At 37.8% G+C, this 19,831-nt stretch overlaps 1 protein-coding gene across 2 annotated transcripts in view; it reads left to right on the top strand.

Annotated features, from left to right (window-relative positions):
• The window catches only part of LOC134668064 (myosin-4-like), a 171,431-nt gene that overhangs the window by 131,052 nt on the left and 20,548 nt on the right, over window positions 1-19,831 (top strand). For both annotated transcript variants that reach the window (XM_063525523.1, XM_063525524.1), the window contains 3 exons: window positions 9,507-9,575; window positions 9,976-10,050; window positions 17,630-17,776. In XM_063525523.1, coding sequence (XP_063381593.1) covers window positions 9,507-9,575; window positions 9,976-10,050; window positions 17,630-17,776 — 291 coding nt within the window. The remainder of the gene's footprint in view (window positions 1-9,506; window positions 9,576-9,975; window positions 10,051-17,629; window positions 17,777-19,831) is intronic.

Here is a 19,831-nt window from a genome sequence, read left to right as displayed (position 1 = left end):
CAATGATATGATAGCCACTGAGTAGAGTGGACCAACTCCGTATTGCCTGAGCGGTGTCAATCGAGTGTTCGTAATTATATCCCGGGCCGGGGTCACTATTTAAATAACAGATTGTTAATTATGCAATCATAATACTTAACAGAGAACAGCTGGACAGAACAGTGAGCGTTTTACTCCTATTGGTATAGCAATTCGGTTCAGTGTTGATGCCTATCGTAGTTCGATAGTTAGTTGACAAACTTCATGTAGTAAAAAGTGTATCTCCAAATGTTAGGGCCTAGGCGACACTTCATTGAATTCGGAATAATGCAAATATAAGAAAAGTAACACAATCACAGTAATCACAATCGACAGTGATAAGCCGGGTCACAGCATATCATTTACCTCCAGTGGTTTGGGACATCTAATACATGTGTTGATGCCTATCGGGCTACTTAGTGGACCGGCTCCGTGTTGTCTAAGGTGTGTCATTGCGTATGCGTCACCAACGTGCTTTAGGTCAACCCATGAGATGTGATAGTATTTTATAAGTTTCTATTTAAGTACGAAGTTTCACCTGTCCCGGAGTCTGTGACTCATTTGCTTTTCGATGTTTGCTTGAGCTCAATTTTCTAATCATTACCTAGAATTAGTTATGATATCGATGATACGAGTATCTACTATTTAACGGTCTTAAGCTTTGGCAAGTTTAATACTTGCTTGAGCGCAAAATACAGATGTCATAGGGAACTCCCTATTGATATCTGTATTTTATGTAGTATATAATGTATGTAGGTAGGCAACTGTCTACCTACATACATTTTAATCCGTTCAAGAGGCTTTCAATCAAGTTCCATAAAAGTCCTTTTTTTGAATTTTAATAGCACCTAAATTCCTTATCTGGAACAAACTTTCAAGTTGGCAAGGCAATGAATTCACTCAGTGACATCCTCAAAAACAATAATGTACCAAACGGGATACTTGAGGATAGGGTACTGTATCATCTGAGTAATGGTAGGTCGGACCCCGTCATTAGTTTCGCGTATCATCGCGCTGACCCTAAGGTCAACTTTCCCATGGCAATGGCATTGTTGGCGAGGGTCATAAGGTGTTGATACCGTTTGGGAATAAATAGGCCATTGGTGACTGCTGATGGTGCCAAATATACAGTGTGAAAAGATATGTCGGGCCCTGGAGGGAAACAAAATCTTTAAATGCAATTACGTTTCTTTAAAAAAATAAAGGAATGTCTCCTTTAAGTAAAATGAGCCAGCTTAAGGGTTTAAGGTAGTTTTCCTCCAGGGCCCGACTTATCTTTCCACACTGTATATGGTCACGTTTATCAAGCGATGGCGTGAAGATGCCGCATCTGTCTTGTGTCTATCTGGGGTTTCATAATTCTGGACCAAAATTGGTGTGGATCGGATGTACTTGTAGCTACCTGTAGCAAAGCGACGAAATCGCGGAGTGAGCCACGCCTGTCTCCAGAATGTTCTTTCCCCCATATGCAAGTTAGGCTTGCGGTTGCGTTTTCCAAAGCAATTTCGTTTATCACCAAACGCTGCGGTGCGCAGTCACACACACAATGCGCGAATTTCACATAGAAAGCCCACCCGGATTCCCATCTCGACGTGTTATACTTGTTCGGAATACATGTTCATTTGTTTGATCGCAGTTGGAAGCTGACCAAAATAACTTTCACTACATTGTGCGATAATTAGTATTCGGATGAGGAAAGCTGCGAGATCCGAGTATTGTTCAAATAAGAGTAATCTTGGCTGGGTGATACTGTAGCTCATTAATAAGCGTCATGTGATATTACGAGATTGAAGGTGATAAAATTGGAAACCGGTGTCGTATGCGGTGTCTGTAGTCGAGATATCTTTGACCCATGAACTATTACTATCTTTTAGCTATTTGTCGCATTTTATATAAAGTGATATTATTATCTCAATTTAATGGCGGGCGTTCTATTGAGTTTGTAAAGTCGCCATCAGATATATCGGAGCGGCTAAGGCACTCACAAATATCTGAACACGCGCCTCTATTGTCAGGGCGGGCGTTAAAGTGCGTGTTGAGATATTGTGAACACCTCGGCCGCTCCGATGTATTTGATGTCGACCCTACGAACGACGAATAATTAATTACTTATTGGTATGTTATTTATTCGCAGCGTATGCCTACTAGCTAATTAGACGCATGGCCGAATGAGAAGTTAAAATCATATTAATTAACATCAAAGTCTAAGTTCGAATAGCCTATGTTTAGTTTTGGTTTGTTTATTGTTTATTTGTTGTCTTATGTTTTATTTAGTGTCAGATTTCATATTTTACCGTCAAACAGGGTATGTAGCAAAACAATAGTGTAAAGTTATGACTAGTGCCTTAGTATTGCACTATATTTCATTACTAAGGCTTGGTGATCGGTCAAAACTAGACTAGATTTCGTATTGTTAACGAAATATAATCAAGTAGACAGCTGGCGCAGTTAAAATTTTAGTGCCAATAATTTAACTCTCTTTTATTTGTAAGCTAAAGCGGCAACTTATGGTTGTTATGCGACTTTGTTTGTTAGAATTCTTAGTTTTTCAGAATACTTTTTTTAACCATAATATAGGAGGCAAACAAGCTGACGGATCGCCCGATGGTAAGCGATTACCGCCGCCCTTGGACACCCGCAACACCAGAGAGGTTGTAAGTGCGTTGCCGGTTATTAAGATTTTTACTTATTTACATATTTAATCAATATTATACAATTATACAACTCCTTGTAGGTGGAGTAATTTAAGTACTAGGGTACATCGCCAATTACTAGCCACCCCCCAATTACTGGCCACTTAATTTGATTTCTATTTATAGGTGAACAAAGTTCATTTTAGTATATAAGGTACGAAAATCCAATTATTAGCCAGTTTTCAATTACTGGCCACCTATTCCAAAAATGAATTCTATTTACAGATAAATAAAACTCATTTTCAGTATAAGGAAAATGGCCAGTAACTGAAATTTATCCACAACCCACTCGTTCAATAACTGGCCGCCTCTTACAAAAATGAGTTCTATTCACCTATACACAGAATTCATTTTAGTATAGGTGGCCAGTAATTGAAAACTGGCTAATAATTGGCGATGTACCCTATATCTGTCCTCCAACTTCTTATTGATACGAAACAAAGTTTAGGTAGGTTAGTATAATATGTTACACTTCGAAGGCCGCAATAATATGTGACACGCTCTTATGGCTCTACAAATAAGATCGTGTCAGATATTTTTGCGGCCTTCGAAGAGTAACATAATTATTTTTGCAGGTGACTGTACCTACTTTTTTCCTTTCTTAATCCAGTTTTAAGTCATCGAATGGGTTACTTTCATACAACTTTCTATTCAAAATGACCCATTTTCCTTTCCCTTGAGTGTATAGTCTGTATCTTTAGGTATTTAAAAAAGAGTAAACGAAATAAATAAGAGAGTAAGAGTTGAGGGTAAATGAAAACATTACATGATCAAATAATGTAGGTTAAAGTCAGGTCGTTCAGTGACAGATTCAGGTGGTTTTGTATTTGGTTGGTTAGTCAATAAATGTTATAGCTACCCGAAAATGTATAAATTATTTGTTTACTTTTATTTAAGTACTTAGGTACCTAAATATACAGTGTGGGTATTGAATTTGACTCACAATACTGGTTTAATTATGGAACCGCGTTGTCCTTGCAGTCCTGCGGCTGTTTGTGCAGCCGACAGCTGCCCCAGTTCCCATGCCCCGCTGGACATTACTGTAATTCGTCTATATATCTAATTCTATGCGCTATAACTTATACGCTGGTTTATAGGACAGGGCACAGGGCTATTCCTACAGCTAGCCGAGGTTCGACGCGAAGCGAATTGGGGCCGTGCACGATGGCAGCGCTGCTTAGCGTTTGCAACGTTGAGGGCAACTGTCAAATAATGGGCCCGATTCGGATTTTGAAATAGACATCTATTAGATATCTTTTAGACATCACCAAGATACTATAATATAACGATATGTTTAAGATCTAACCTGTCAAATTTGACATTTGCGCGATTCTGGAGATACTCTTGAACGATTTCCACAGGATATGACTTAGAGATCCAATTCACATCTAATAATATCTTACTCTATCTAACGTAAAAGTGACATTGGTTGCCCGAATTGCGCTGCAAGAGAGAACTAGTTGATATCTAAACTATAACGTATCTAGAATGGATCTAGTACATGTCGTCTCTTGTGAATATCTTGAAGTTCGAATACGGCAGAATGACCGCAACAAAATAAAGATAAGGATGACTCACGTTAGACCGGGCCGTGTCCAGGCCGGAGCTGCCGACGCATCGTTTTCTATGGAAAGCATCACGTGTCATGTCATAGAAAAGTAAGCTCCGGAAGCTCCGGCCCGGACACGGCCCGGTCTAACGTGAGTCATCCTTAATATGCAGCTTTAGCTTTAGCAGTTTCTACGTTGGTAAATATATATGGTCACGCATTAGCCAATTAATGACAATAGAAATGGTTTAGATTGAGAATGTTAAGACTTTAGTTTATGTGTTCAAATCGCACTTTTAAAAAATATAACTAAGTCAATAAACGTCTAAGAAATTGCTAATTTCAATTACCCGTGGTTCCAGTACTATCACGATCGATCGCAATTCTGAAAAAACTAAAAACCGAATAAGTGCGAGTCGGATTCGCTTACCGAGGGATCCTACTTTTTAGTATGTTTTGATATAGCGGCAACAGAAATACATAATCTGTGAAAATTTCAACTGTCTAGTTATCACGGTTCATGAGGTACAGCCTGGTGACAGACAGACGGACAAACAGACAGACGGACAGTGGAGTCTTAGTAATAGGGTCGCTAGGGTTTTTACCCTTTGGGTACGGAACCCTAAAAATCACCTATCTGCTATAGCATGCTATATTGACTTTTTAGTAATAAAGGTAGGTATTACCATCCCACTCTAGTACATAGCTGCATCTCGCTCGAGCTATATCACAATTAGAACTTCTCCAGCTCACACTAGCACTGGTCCTTGAACATTAGACTCGCCTGGACCTAGGTATACTAAGGAATAGTGGGTAGTCTAGATTAGATCTAGTAATTTGTTTCCTTGGTAGCGCCGGCCGACACTTTAATTATGATATCTTGTTTGTTGTAATTTGAACTTTGTGCGGATTTATTAGATCTAGCCTGAAATATTGTTTCTAAATTCTTTGTAAATGTTCGTTTATAATTCGAAGAAATGGCAGTTATCCATAAAACAATTTATGTTGAAGTAAATCATCTGTTAAATAAATATTATTATTGGTAGAGCTGCTAAAGTTTAACAATAATTCGTGGCTCTAGTGTTTAGCGCCATCTAGTTGTGCTGCAAAACTCGGGGGCACGATTTTTTCTTAGCCTTTTCACCTTTCCTGCAATCAAGAACGCTTTCAATCAAACAGTCAATTAACGCTAACGCTTTGTTTTCAAATAAACAATAATTTGTACATACTCGTATTACTTTTGCATTTGTTTCTCAGAAACGATTTCTATACATGTCGGCGGCCGATCGTAAGATCAGGCAGATTGTAATGTTCCTGTGTAATGTTTTGACGATAGTCACATTAAACCAATATATAGTTAGGATAGGTTCGTTAGGTTGCTTCAGATGCCCGAAGGGCAAGCTGCCCAGAAATAGGAGCCCGTCGACTCAGGGAACGACTAAAAGATTTTCATGTTTCACGATATAAAATAAATAAATAAATAATAAATAAATATTATAGGACATTTTTTACACAAATTGACTAATAAAGCCCCACGGTAAGCTGATGAAAGCTTGTGTTGTGGGTACTCAGACAACGATATATATAATATATATATAAATATTTAAATACATAGAAAACAAACATGACTCAGGAACAAATATCTGTATCATCATACAAATAAATGCCCTTACCAGGATTCGAACCCGGGACCATCGGCTTTATAGGCAGTGTCACTACCCACTAGGCCAGACCAGTCGTCAAATGCCTAGGAATTTCACGATATGCCTGATCTCACGATTGGCCGCCGACATACATATGATAAACGTACAAAGGCAAAATATTTACCTAGGTAGATTCAATTATTGTAATAGATAGAGTTTGTGCAGAAAGAGAGAAGTCGTAGAATGTATTGGGTCCCATATATTTCACGACTCTTCTCTTTTCGCACAGACTCTAGAAACTAATATCAGAATCGGTGACCCAAACATGGTCTCTTCTCTGCCCACCTATTGTCATATGATGTAACAAATATTACATTGTTATATTACAGTTCTATTACAAACACAGTCATAACATTATGCTAAAGGGCTTGTAATACGGTAAATGTTACGAAATTTGACCGTATAATTTATGACCGGCCACCAAAGCTAATCGTTGTCTATAAATCAGTATGGAGATTGAAAAAGGCGTCATTTAACGATACAGTTACAGCATAAATTTGGTTACTTGCACTGTATCAAATTCAATCTCGATAACCATAAATAGGGTAGTTGCCACATGTTGAATGTTTTAACATATTATGGTTGAACGAGAAATATAACAATCGTCATTACAAAATGGGTTTAGAAATAGGTACCTACACACACAAATATAATTAATATTTATGAAAATATTAATAGATGTAAGGCCTATAATGTTCAGTTCTATCACTCTATTTTAATAATAAAACTTTTATCTGAAAACTGTATTTCCCGAAAGAAATAGTTTTGTTAACTAGGTTGTAAAACTACAACGTAATATATTTAATATATAGGTATATTGTTTTTGTTTGATGGTATAATAATAGAAACATTGGGGCAAAAGAAACACTTGTAGGTAAAGAAAATAAAAAGTTAGAGATATTAAAAACGAAATGAAATGATAATAAATATCAAACTAATGCATAAATAAAATTAACTTAAAGATACTTACGTAGAAGGACTTTCGGCATACAGTTTATCTTACCCCAAGAAAAATATGTTTGTCTTACCCCACATGACCTTAACACAATCAATACACTGCTTATCGACCATTTTATCGACGATTGCACAGCACTAGCGAACTAAAAACGAGTAATTTACAAGTTTTTGATACGAAATGTGTTTAGGACTGTATCCGCATTGTTCAGCCCGTGTTCAGTTCCTGTTGTTACTAACTCCAAACTTAGCTAGAATTTATACCTACTGCCGTATTCGAACTTCAAGATATTCACAAGAGACGACACGTTCTAGATCCATTCTAGATACGTTATAGTTTAGATATCAACTAGTTCTCTTTTGCAGCGCAATTCGGGCAACCAATGTCACTTTTACGTTAGATAGAGTAAGATATCTATTAGATGTTAATTGGATCTCTAAGTCATATCCTGTGGAAATCGTTCAAGAGTATCTCCAGAATCGCGCAAATGTCAAATTTGACAGCTTAGATCTTAAACATATCGTTATCGTATCTTGGTGATGTCTAAAAGATGTCTAATAGATGTCTATTTCATAATCCGAATCGGGCCCCTAGTTGCTACATGTTTGAACTACAAGTCCGGTTAGGCTTTAAAGTTCAGAACAATAAATTGTAGAACAATAGTGCAATATATTGTGCACACGCTTAGTACAACAGTTTACTTAGTTATTCAATCGGTTATTTTAAGGATCTCATATACCTTGATTATGTATAAATAGTGCTTCAGATAAATTAATCTATGATCATAAACTTGCTGCAAATGCAAGCTTCGGATATAAAATACAAACATAAGATTAATACGAGTATTAATTAACACTGAATAATTATTTCAATGGCCTTCTAATTCCAACAGTTTGACAGCCAGAGGGACTGTCTGTTTCAATTACCTAATTCTACTATTACTTATGTTCATCACAATATACCGAGTATAGTACCTACTTAGTATAATTTAGTAGCGCTACAACTCAAAATCTGGGGTTTTATAAAAAAAAAATACGCCGAAGAGCACTACTAGTATGAGCGTCATAGCCTACAAGTATGATGAAATACTTGGCTGAAGCTAAATCGATCGTTTGACTAATTAAGTTTTCACTTAAGTTATGCACGTTAACCTCGCAATATTAAAAACCGGGCAAGTGCGAGTCGGACTCGCGCACGAAGGGTTCCGTACCATAATGCAAAAAAAAAACGAAAAAAAGCAAAAAAAAAACGGTCACCCATCCAAGTACTGACCCACTCCCGACGTTGCTTAACTTTGGTCAAAAATCACGTTTGTTGTATGGGAGCCCCATTTAAATCTTTATTTTATTCTGTTTTTAGTATTTCTTGTTATAGCGGCAACTCTGTGAAAATTTCAACTGTCTAGCTATCACGGTTCGTGAGATACAGCCTGGTGACAGACGGACGGACGGACGGACGGACGGACGGACGGACGGACAGCGAAGTCTTAGTAATAGGGTCCCGTTTTACCCTTTGGGTACGGAACCCTAAAAACGAACTACTAATGAAATGAAAAGTACAGTTTACCGAGTCACGATTTTTTACAATAATTTATTCAGCATGCTCATTAAATCGGACATGGGCAAGATCAAACGAAGCCATCTTCGATGTACATCTCGATCGATCCGTTTGCGATAAGTCGATAACTCGAGCTTTCTATCGACTTTCGCTAGTTCATGTACATACTGGCAGCTCTAGTTTTTGCTTTCGTTAGTTTGCTAATTAAAGCCGACCACTGACTAACAGGCCGCCGGACGGTATCGGCCTGTCAGTTAGAACAAAAATTTGACAGTTCCGAACAACTGAGCGGCCGATGTCGTCCGGCGGACTGTTAGTCAGTGGTCGACTTAAGGTATAGTGAAATACTTGCTTTTGAATAAACTTCTTATTGTTAGTTTGTTTTACTTTTGCTTTTAATTAACGGTTTTTTATAATGATTCGCACGTTTTTATTGTATGACTTATTGGGCTAGCTACAAGAAAAACTTAAACTGTGAGAGAGCTTGAAATTAGTAACCAACTAACTTATTATTATAGTCCGTTTTTTTTAGCATTAGAAAGAACTTCGCAGAAGTTCGCTTGTGGTTCCAAATCCGGCACTTTTAGCGGTAATAATTTGAAGTAAATTATATGTGTTGACCATGCTACATTAGATAATTTAATAATTATTAACAATTAAAGAGCCTGATAAAAACTGCACGCTTGCTTCTGTGGAGTTCTTTCTAATGCTAAAAAAACGAACTATACAAGAAAAACTTAAACTGTGAGAGAGCTTGAAATTAGTAATCAACTAACTTATAATTAACTAACAACATGAAATTATCATCTTTACTGAAAATATCACAATGACATGTGATTGATTCATTAACACATTCACTGCCCCCAACGCACATGTGGGTTCACCGTCATACAAGTTTGTTCCTAGGCCACGCCCCCTGGCAGTGAATGTGTTAATATCACGATATCACTATGTTTTAAAATGTGTATAAAAACCATGGATGTGATGACGTTTGTTTTTCGATGTTAAATTTATTTTTTGTTTTGTTACAGAGTAAAGAGAACAGTGACCGTGAAGATTTGAAAACGGACATACAACACAGAAAAGAAACATTTTATAGGGTGAGTAAATAGTGTAAATCTGTTATTAGACTAGACAAGAAGGCCAAAAGCTACAACACTTATAAAGTTTTTGTGGCATGACATGACCTCTTCTTCTTCCTCGCGTTATCCCGGCATTTTTGCCACGGCTCATGAGAGCCTGAGCCTGGGGTCCCCTTGACAACTAATCCCAAGAATTGACGTAGGCACTTGTTTTTTACAAGTTTTTGTATTTTTATGGCATTACCTCTTAATTGGTCTTCCGAGCGTCTAACGAGAAACCTTACAAGATTGAATTGTGTTTGATATCAAATCACAAAATTTTTAATTTGTAATAACATGCATATTTAGTAAGATATCTAAAATACCACATATTAATTACCTTTATTAGTTTAATTACGTAAATGCTTTTGTTTCGTAGGAGGCTCCCCCGGCAGACTCGGCGGTTTCGTCCGCGCCGGCCTCCCTCTCGCCGCAACCGCTCACCGATATGTGGGTGAGTATCTGTTGCTAGTCCATTTTATTCAGGCGCTTTTATTTTTCTGCTAAGCTCATTGTTTGATGGCGGCATTTCGGTACTACTTTGAAAATAACTCGTAACTTCTTCTGTCATTAATATAGAAATAAAGTATTTATGTATGTGATGCATACGGAGTAACTATCTTTCAACTTTGAGTGTGACATATTTACGAGATTTTTTCAAAGCAGTGCCGATTTGTGTTATTTTTATAAAAAGTAAACATGGGTCTATGAGGAAAATATTAGCAACTTGCAACAGGTAGTTTTTTATTGTTGTGCTTATAACACGAATCAAATATTTATAGACTTTAGTGACAGGTATGTTTTGTATTGATGATTGATGTTCGCGTTTGACTATTTTAAAAAGCTATTTCTGTTCACTCAGCCACTCGGCCTGTGTCATGAGTCCTTTTATATCATAATGTGGGTGTCAGATTATGATGTAAATGACGTAATTGTCTGTACATATACATATGTCTGTTTGTAAGTACGGTACCTAGGTGGTCACCGTGAGCACAGAATATCCCATAATAGTGGTCACTCCACTTTGTATTGTATCCTCAAGGATGGAGACATTGGAGACGCGTTGTTTACAGGTATTGTTTCTCAAGAAACACTACTACTATTGTTTATCTGCAAGCAAATTCTGGTTGCCTTAACTGTAGCTGGTGACTTGGTGACATTTTTTCAATATTTTATATGGCTTTCTTGTAATGTAACTCATAAACGTATTTATGAGTATGTATGTATGTCCCCATTACTGTATCAACGCAAATAAATAATTTCTGATTTTTAACATATTAGTAGGTAAGGCATATAAGCGGCGCGATTCGTGAAATGAATTAGAGATGCGCTAGATAAGATATAGTAAAGATATGTGACGTTCCACGGCGAAAGGTACCATTACCCCGACTGAATATTGGAGCGGCGTTAATAATAAGCTTAAGCGCCAGCTGCCATAAGGTACCTTTTGCCGTGGAACGTCACATATCTTTACTATTTCATATCTAGTGAATGTTCGAATCGCGTAGTAAAGTTCGAATCGCGCCGAAGGTCTTGTAAATATGTCTTCTTTGTGTATGTGTAGCAATAAATAATAATTCTTTCCTATTCATTCATTCATTTCAACAACTTTAATTCATTCTGATTAAAAATTGTTCGTATTATCTACTCCGCTAATACACGATTCAATAAATGGACCGCAACACATTACCATAAGAAGTAATCACAGCAAAGTATAAAAGCCTCTATTACACTTATCAATATGCATGTAAACTTAACTTAACGTACGTGTCATGTGAACCGACTTTATAATTGCGTGATGACAACGAAAGTAATTATTACCATTGGTAATACGGAGTTGATGTTTCCATCATAGATCACCTACTAACTAGACGGGGCATACAGGATTCCAGACAAGGACATGCCATGCGGTTCTATAGCATAAAGTACCTACTTATTTGGCGCGAGTGCATTGCATAGTGTGTAGTGATATCCTCCTCCTCGCGTCGGTTTCCTCAATGCTGAGGGTCGTGACCATCTCGTCGAAATAGTTTTGTGTGGACCACTCGGCGCCACACACTTCTATCTGCTGCCTCGTGAAGAGCGTCGTGTACTGTGGTGTCGAGGGTGGTGCGAACCTGGTCAGTCCAACGTATCGGGCTTCTGCCCCTAGGTCTGTTTCCTTCCACTTTGCCAGTGACCACTAATTTTTTTTTTTTAGTGGTGTAAAATTAGTGGTGTAGTGATATAAGAATCTTTAAATCTCAATCTGCAACGTATATTAAAAAAACTTATTTATCTCGTAAAATTGAGTTCCGAGGATAAACAATATAAACATGCCAAATATTCCACAATTAGGTTACCTAGTGGTGTTTATACAACTTTAACACATTCATTGCCACCCAGACAAACAAGACATCCGCGCCATGCTACAAGCTACAACAATTTCGTCATATAAAGCAGTAATACCACGATTCCGACTATTGGGTTGTCTGGCCTGGAACGAAATCATAAAATACCCGATAAGCGGGTTTTCAGCACTGAACGTGTTAAATTAATGCAAATCAAAATTGGTATTCAATAAACTTACGCTTCGCTTCGCACGAGTTAAACAAAACCTTAACAAATTATACACCTACCTAAACCTTCCTCGAGAATCACTCTATTCGTAGGTGAAAACCGAGTGAAAATCAGTTCAGTCTTTGAGTTTATCGCAAATACAAATAAATACAGAGAAACCGACGCAATGGGGGACTTTGTTTTATAAGGTCTAGTTAAATGGCGCTACTGGACGGGGACGCAAAGCAACTGCATAACAGATTTAAATAATAGTATGTATTCGTAATATACTTTCTGTAGGACGCGCGTAATCTATGACTTTCAGACAGACGCGATCATAAACATGTAAACAAATTTTCCCCTTACTCCAACGACATAACGTAGAAAATTGCAAACATATTTACTTTTTCTGTAATAACGGATTTTTATAGTTAATCGAAGGAAATTGCTACTTATCAGTTATGTAGAAATGCGGCGGTAGTGTGTCCGGTAGAAATGGAAATGCGTGATTTTGCTTTCTAGGTACCTCATTAGAGTCAGTATGGCTGACAGACAAGACTTACATTCTAATGACTTGATGGAAAGTATGGAGTTTTTCAGGATATTGTTTTTTTTTTCTTTTAATGAGGATAAACGTAGGTACAATACAAACATAGATGGCGCTGCAATTAATAGCAGCACATCGTCAGTTTAAACCAAAGAGAATAGTGTATAGAGAGTTACTGTCATGGTAAATTATGTAACCACAGTATATTTACTGCTATCTTTCGACAGAAGATTAAAACTGTTAGAACGCCATTTGACTTCGCTCCTTATTCTTCTTCAATATCCAATGTAATCAACTAAATAATTTGTATTAAATAATTACATGCACGATGAAAGGAAATAACTGATTACCAGTCCGCCGGACGATATCGGCCCGTCAGTTAAACCCAAAAGGTGATACTCGTAGTTCCGAAAAACTGACAGGCTGATATCGCCCGGCGAACTGGCAATCTGTGGGCACCTTAAGCCTCTGTAATATAATACCTATGTAATATTCTAAATATCATGGGTCAAACCGTTACAAAGTTATTATTGTCCTAAGTACCTATACGAGTGACTGGTATACAACGCGAACAGTTCAAATGCTTAGTATTGTATACCGAAACTGGAAGACCTTCGTGTGTATATGACAGGTCACGAGTCTTTTCTTGTTGTAATGCCATTTAAAAGCCGCTATACTATGTGCAAGTTGCGTGTCGGTACCTATGTTATTTATGTAATACAATTTAAAAGACAAGTGAATAAGTCATTTCCAACTATGCATCTAAATGAATAATATAATGATAGGCTAGCTGGTAGAGTTCGACCAAAATTCTGCAACGATTTTGATAGCCCACGCAGTTCAAGTGTCATTTATACGGTATGATTTCATAGAAGTTTGACGTTTAATATAACACTCGCACTGCGTATGCTATCAAATTCGCTGCAGACTTTTCTTCGTCTAACTCTACAATCAGCTATTAGGGTAAGAGTAGGACAAAAAAAAGGAGGCCTCTGCCTAGCACTGCAGTGGGATGTAGCTAGTAGTGAATAGTGGGGCGTGAGATAGTGCTGATGGTTGTGAAATTGGCCCTCAAATCGGCTGTCAATATTTTATATTTGTTTAAAATAGGAAAAACTGGACCTTAATTTCCTTGGGATAATCATATCTCTGCTTTAGCACACTTGCACCTGATATACATATTTATACAAGCAATATTATATTACGTAACTCAATGCCGACCCGGAGCAAATCCCATGATATACTTAAAATTTGAAAATTCCAGGTTTGTGTTAATATTTCTCTTACCAGTCCAAAAATGGTGTCTGGTAAATGGCTATTGCTAACACCTCCACTAAGCCGGATTTAGAATGACACGTGCGTAAAATCCGCATATCAAGGATTACCATTACCAAAACTACTATGAAACTTACTTCCTTCCTGAAAATTGGATCTTATGCAACAACACGTAAAGGTCATTTTAGAACAGTAATATTAGATCACTTACGGTATTTGGATATCCTGAATATCCTGATATGTAAATAAGATTTAACGCACAGACTTTACTGAAGGAGATTAGGCAATCGTATTTGTTAGCTTTAATTGTGTACTTTAGGGGCTTTCATTTGTCTTCGCTTGGATTCTTTTGTTTTTGGTGAACATGTGAGTTTCACTTAAATTGCCTTTAACAGAATAATATTTAGCCGATTTGTGACGTAATGTAGGTTAGTTACAGTAGAACATATTATATAAACATTCGGTGTTAGGAAAATATTCAGGTTATATTAATAACTAACCTTCTTTAAAAAAAAAAACGAATGTGAATAATATAGGTAGGCACAGTGAATTTGTTCTTATGTTACAATTGATTTAAGTTTTACTATGTTATTTTGCCTTTCCTTCACATTCAGGACGACGAGCTGTGACTGAAAAAACTGTAAATAAAGCCCTCTCTATCTACCAGTTAAAAAGATGATTTCAATTATTTTGATAAGTACCTAAGTAAATCTACGCCCTAGTGATAGGTATGTATCTGTAGTATACTGTACCGACTAGCTGACGTTACTGATAACGTATTTGATTGCATAGATTGCTTATCTAATCAGAAGTGTAGTGTTTGCATTAGATAAAAAGATTGGCAGACAATAGGGCAGGTTTATCGGTGAAGTTCGTCTATCTCGCTTTCTCATCGTGTTTCAGCAATAAAGGCTTAGATTATTTTTATGGCTTTGCCAATATACTAGGTCTAGACTAGCAATTTTCGTTTAATGATGTGCGCTTACATTAGGGGAGGGAGTGACACAAATAAAACCCACAGGGTTTCTTCCTACAAAATCGAGGCATAATTTTGCACCAAAGGCCACATAATGCGAAAATACCTTTTCATAGGTTTTTATATAGTCAATCGTCATTTTCCTTCGATTATCCCGGGTTTTTGCCACTGCTCATGGAAGCCTGAGGTTCGCTTGGCAACTAATCCCAAGAATTTGACGTTTATACGAAAGTGACTAACATTTTCATCTAGGTACAGAAGACCCACTCTCTAACAAAACGCGTCTGTCACGATCAGCACTGATATGGCCGGTAGGTGGCGACAGCGCCACGCGCGGCTTATGGCAAACCCCAAAATTGGGGTCGAGCGGATGTACTTTTAGCTACCTGTAGCAAAGCGACGAAATCGCGGAGTGAGCTACGCCTGCCTAGAGGGGAAACTAGGCCTTATTGTATTAGTCCGGTTTCCTCACTGTGTTTTCCTTCGCCGAGTGGCAACTGGTAAGTATCAAATGATATATACATACATACATATACATACATATACATACACACATATATTATATCGTACTTACATAAGTTCCGAAACTCTCATTGGTATGGGCCGGTGTTTGAACCCACAATCTCCGGATTAAAAGTCTCATGTTCTTTATATCAATAGTCAATACATATCTATTTACCTTATATTTGTTGAAATATTTGCATATCCCGGTGTAAATTACAATAACAATATAAGTATTGTTGACATTCCAAACTTTGTTTACAACATTCCCATAATGCCAATCCTCTTGAAATGTCGGTGTTGACATAAAAATCGAGTGACATGGATCTCAGGAATCCGTCCGGCCTTGATTCTCATACTCATAAATGTCAGCTGATCTTATTGACAAAGCGAGAAGCCTTATATCAAAGGTGTAAAAGCTATTATCGCTTGTCGCGTTAGGTCATCTCTAGCAAGCAGGCGCCTGCCACACCTATTGTAATGCCATCTCGAGTACAAGCTCGTGAAATTATGCTATTGATGAGATGATGCCTGTCGTAATTATGAGATTCTGCAGATATGCACAAAGGAATTCCGATATGCTGGATCTCTTTATTAACCAACTTATGAACATAATTTAGGATACGTTTCGGAACTTCCTGTAGTAAGTTTAGTTATTTTACCTTCCACCTTTTTTATTTAGGGCCACTTGCACCATTCTCTAACCCGGGGTTAACTGGTAAAACCTGCAGTTATCATGGTTACCAGTACATTTGACACTGGATTAACGGTTTAACCGGTTAACCCCGGGTTAGTGGGATGGTGCAAGTGGGCCTTAATGTTTATAAAATTATATTTTAACTTGACGGCATTTCCAAGGAAAGAAGGTACTTACCACTTGAAAATTAAGCGTCTAATGGCTCCTCTACACGATGGGCCAGCGCCAGCAACTCCAAGGGACGCATTTATGCGCTAGAGGGAGCAAGTGATATTGCTATCTCATTCGGACGCATGGCTGCGTCCCTTGGAGAGGCCGGCGCTGGCCCATCGTGTAGAGGAGTCATAACTTCATTTGCGTGTTACCGAATAGTCAGTACGACACAACACTAAAATTAATCAACGTGCTAACGTCTGCTGTAATATCAATGCAAACCATTTGTTCTACGGAAATGATTATCATAGTTTATTAATTCAATAGGAAATGGAATAATTCCCACTATTACATCCGACAATAACCGATCGCATACAATGTGCTTAACATAGTAGTTTCACAATTCGCTAGTTTCCATTACAAAAGGCCTTGCCAAAGAAAACAATTCTGACATAGTAGTTTTAGCCAGGTTGACTTATTGTCAGAAAAAAAAATAGTCACACTTAGGTATTTACGTAGTCGTCTTTCATAGTCGTCAGTTGAATAAAGGATGACACACGCTAGACCGGGCCGGGGCCGGGCCGGAGCTTCCGGCGCTTCGTTCTCTATGGAAAACACCACGTGATTACCAATCGGCCGTCTTGGAAAATTACATGTCGGACGCCTAAGCTCGGGCAGCGCCCGGTCTAGCGTGAAACATCCAAATAATGCTCTGAAAGTATCTCTCGTTACTTATAATACATCTACTAAATCTCGTGCCAATGAAGTTCAACCTAACAAGAATGTTATAAAATAAACCCTTTTGCCGCCTTTAACTCTTACATTTGTTCAGCTATGACCTATTTGAGCAGGACTGAAGCTATTCCTTTTGAACTGTGTCTGAGCGACATACGTATATGAATGCGAGAGTTCTTGCCCTATGACTATGAAATGAAATGAAAATGTTTTATTCCAGAAATCTTCCATAGAATTACAATAAAATTACTATACCGGTCTTCTCAGTAATAATAATAAAACTTATTATATGCCGGTCTTTCCCACATTGTGTTAACAAAGTTACCTTTTTAGTCATCAGTTGAATAGGCATCAATGCTCTGAAAAAATGTTATCGTTATTTTGACGTGATAACGTCTTATATCGATGAACAAGCACGAAAAAGTGTCACGTTGTGGACAGATCTCCATGGTAATGTTGTGGACAGAACTCCATGGTAACATTACGGCACGTTTTTTTATGACGCTATCTCGCAAAATTATCGTCCGTAAACCGATTTTACAGACAACCATTTTTTTAAATATTAGGTAATTCTCACAGAAAAAAAAAATGATTATGTTTATTGTCAACAGTCATGTGGGCAATGCCGCGCGGCGCAAGAGCGCGCGGCCTCGGCTGCGCGGGAGTGCGCGCGGCTGGGCGAGCAGCTGCGGGACGCGCGCGACCAGCTGGAGTTGATGGAGTTCAGGTTGCTGGAGCTGGACGCGCTGCCGGACAAGGTGAGGTTAGGTTAGAGACAAATTACACCACGAGCCACGACCAGACGGCTTTGTATGATGATCCCTCATGGACGTCAGCTGCCGCTCCGTTGGTGGGTTGAGGAATGGCAGCCACCGAAACGTGTAAAAAATTGCAAAGAATCAATCGGGAGGCGATGACTGAAAAAATATTTTTTTTACATGTTCATGTGATCAACTGACGGTCTTTCCACCGCGATACAACCGGCTGACTATTTTTTAATTTATAATAGTATCTAAAGTATCAAGCAGGCGATGACTGATCAATTGATCATATTTGCTGCTGGCCCGCGGTCTATATGGGGTAAGACCAGGCCCCGTTAACAACATTCCAATCGCTAATCCTCCGTAGCGAACGAAACGCGACTGTCACTGTCACACTAAGTAATTTTAAAGTGATAGCGAGACACAAAGCGATTCGATGGCGATGCGCAAGCGATTGTCACCTTGGCTAGGCCGCACTGTGCGAGAGCCAGCGTGGCTGGACGTCTAGCAGAGTTTGCTGTGGGATGCACGCGATCAGCTGAGTTCACACTGCTGTAGTTAGACGCGCTGTCGGATAAGTTAAAGCAGACAAATAGTCAAACATTGATGAACAAAGTTAGTAGATGAGGATCCGGTTAGAGTCGACAGGAAGGATTATAACGGTCGAAAATCAAGCGGGCTTAAAAGAGTTTATATATTGCGATGCGACTGTACTAAATAAATACCATGACCGTGTTATAACGAGTGGATTCTCTCATCATGGTATCATGTAAAAAGGTAAGTCGTAGTAAATTTATACTGTCATAAATATGTATTATAATATCTCAAGTAGGTAGATCTAATGGCAAATAACGAAATAGGAAAATGAGTCACTCATTAATAAATCTTGTTAGAAATGCAGAACATGAAACTTCAGGAAGTGACCTAGAGGTTTTCATGATTACTAATCGTACTCTTGACTTAACGTTTTTTCTGTTTAGCTCAGATTTCCTCTTTATTTAACCCAGTAGTACATAAATCTTAGGACATTAATTCATGTTATCCAAGTCGCATTTTCATTTTATCGATTCTGTATCTCGATAAAAAAATCACCATCATTCCTACTCGTATGTCATAATATATTATTGACTGAGTGAGTATATTCGACACTTATTCATACAGTATATAAATGATGTGTTTACCAACGTCTTACTAATATGTTACGACTCATATAGTCTTTTATTCTGAGTCATAAGCAAGATCATTAAGCAACTTACTTTACTAGTATCATTGTTGCAAATCTCCGTCTTTACAAACTTCCTAAAGTAATACATAACACTATTCTAACGATAACAATATACTTAGAACAAATTGAGTATTATCTGTGTACTCCATAACCCTGAGAGCGAAGAAGGCCGGCGCCCACACTTTCATACTGTTTACTAGTTGCTAGTGAGCGAGGCATCGCGGCGAGCAGCGCACGTGTAGACACACCTTTATTAGAATTTATTCGTGCAATAAATTGAATTTGGGTGTCGCGAAAAACAAAAGAAAATCGCGTGCGATTATCTGTGATGCGTTCGAAATTCAAACGGATTTGATTTTGGACGATTGTTTTTGTTTTTAGTTCTGCAATTGAGTAGTTGGTGAATAAAGTGACATTGGATTTGACACCTTATTGGACTGTGATAAGAGTGAAATTGTACAGTATTAAACAGTTCCAAATGTGCTTAATAGTTTAAGTGACAAATTGGATTAAATCGAGAGGATGCTTATTGCTTGCGGACCTTGCAATAAAGTAAGGGTTTTTATTGTCATTCAAATAATTTATATTATGCATTTAACTCAACAGGTCCTTAAATGTCTTTCCTATAAAATGATGATTGTAATAGGTGATATCATGTATGTTTAATAAAAAAAAGTCCTATTATTCGGCCATTCTTAGAAAATATTTCTGTTTACAGAGTACCTAAGTACTTGATATAAACTCCATCCACGATAGTAATTATTAGTAGAAAAACATATTATATTTTGAGAATCTCTATGTCAAATATGTGTTTACACTTTTGCACC

This window comes from Cydia fagiglandana, chromosome 10 (assembly GCF_963556715.1).
Source record: "Cydia fagiglandana chromosome 10, ilCydFagi1.1, whole genome shotgun sequence".
Lineage (NCBI taxonomy): Eukaryota > Metazoa > Arthropoda > Insecta > Lepidoptera > Tortricidae > Cydia > Cydia fagiglandana.
Note: the sequence above shows the minus strand (reverse complement) of the source record. Positions and strands in the feature narration are given on the sequence as shown.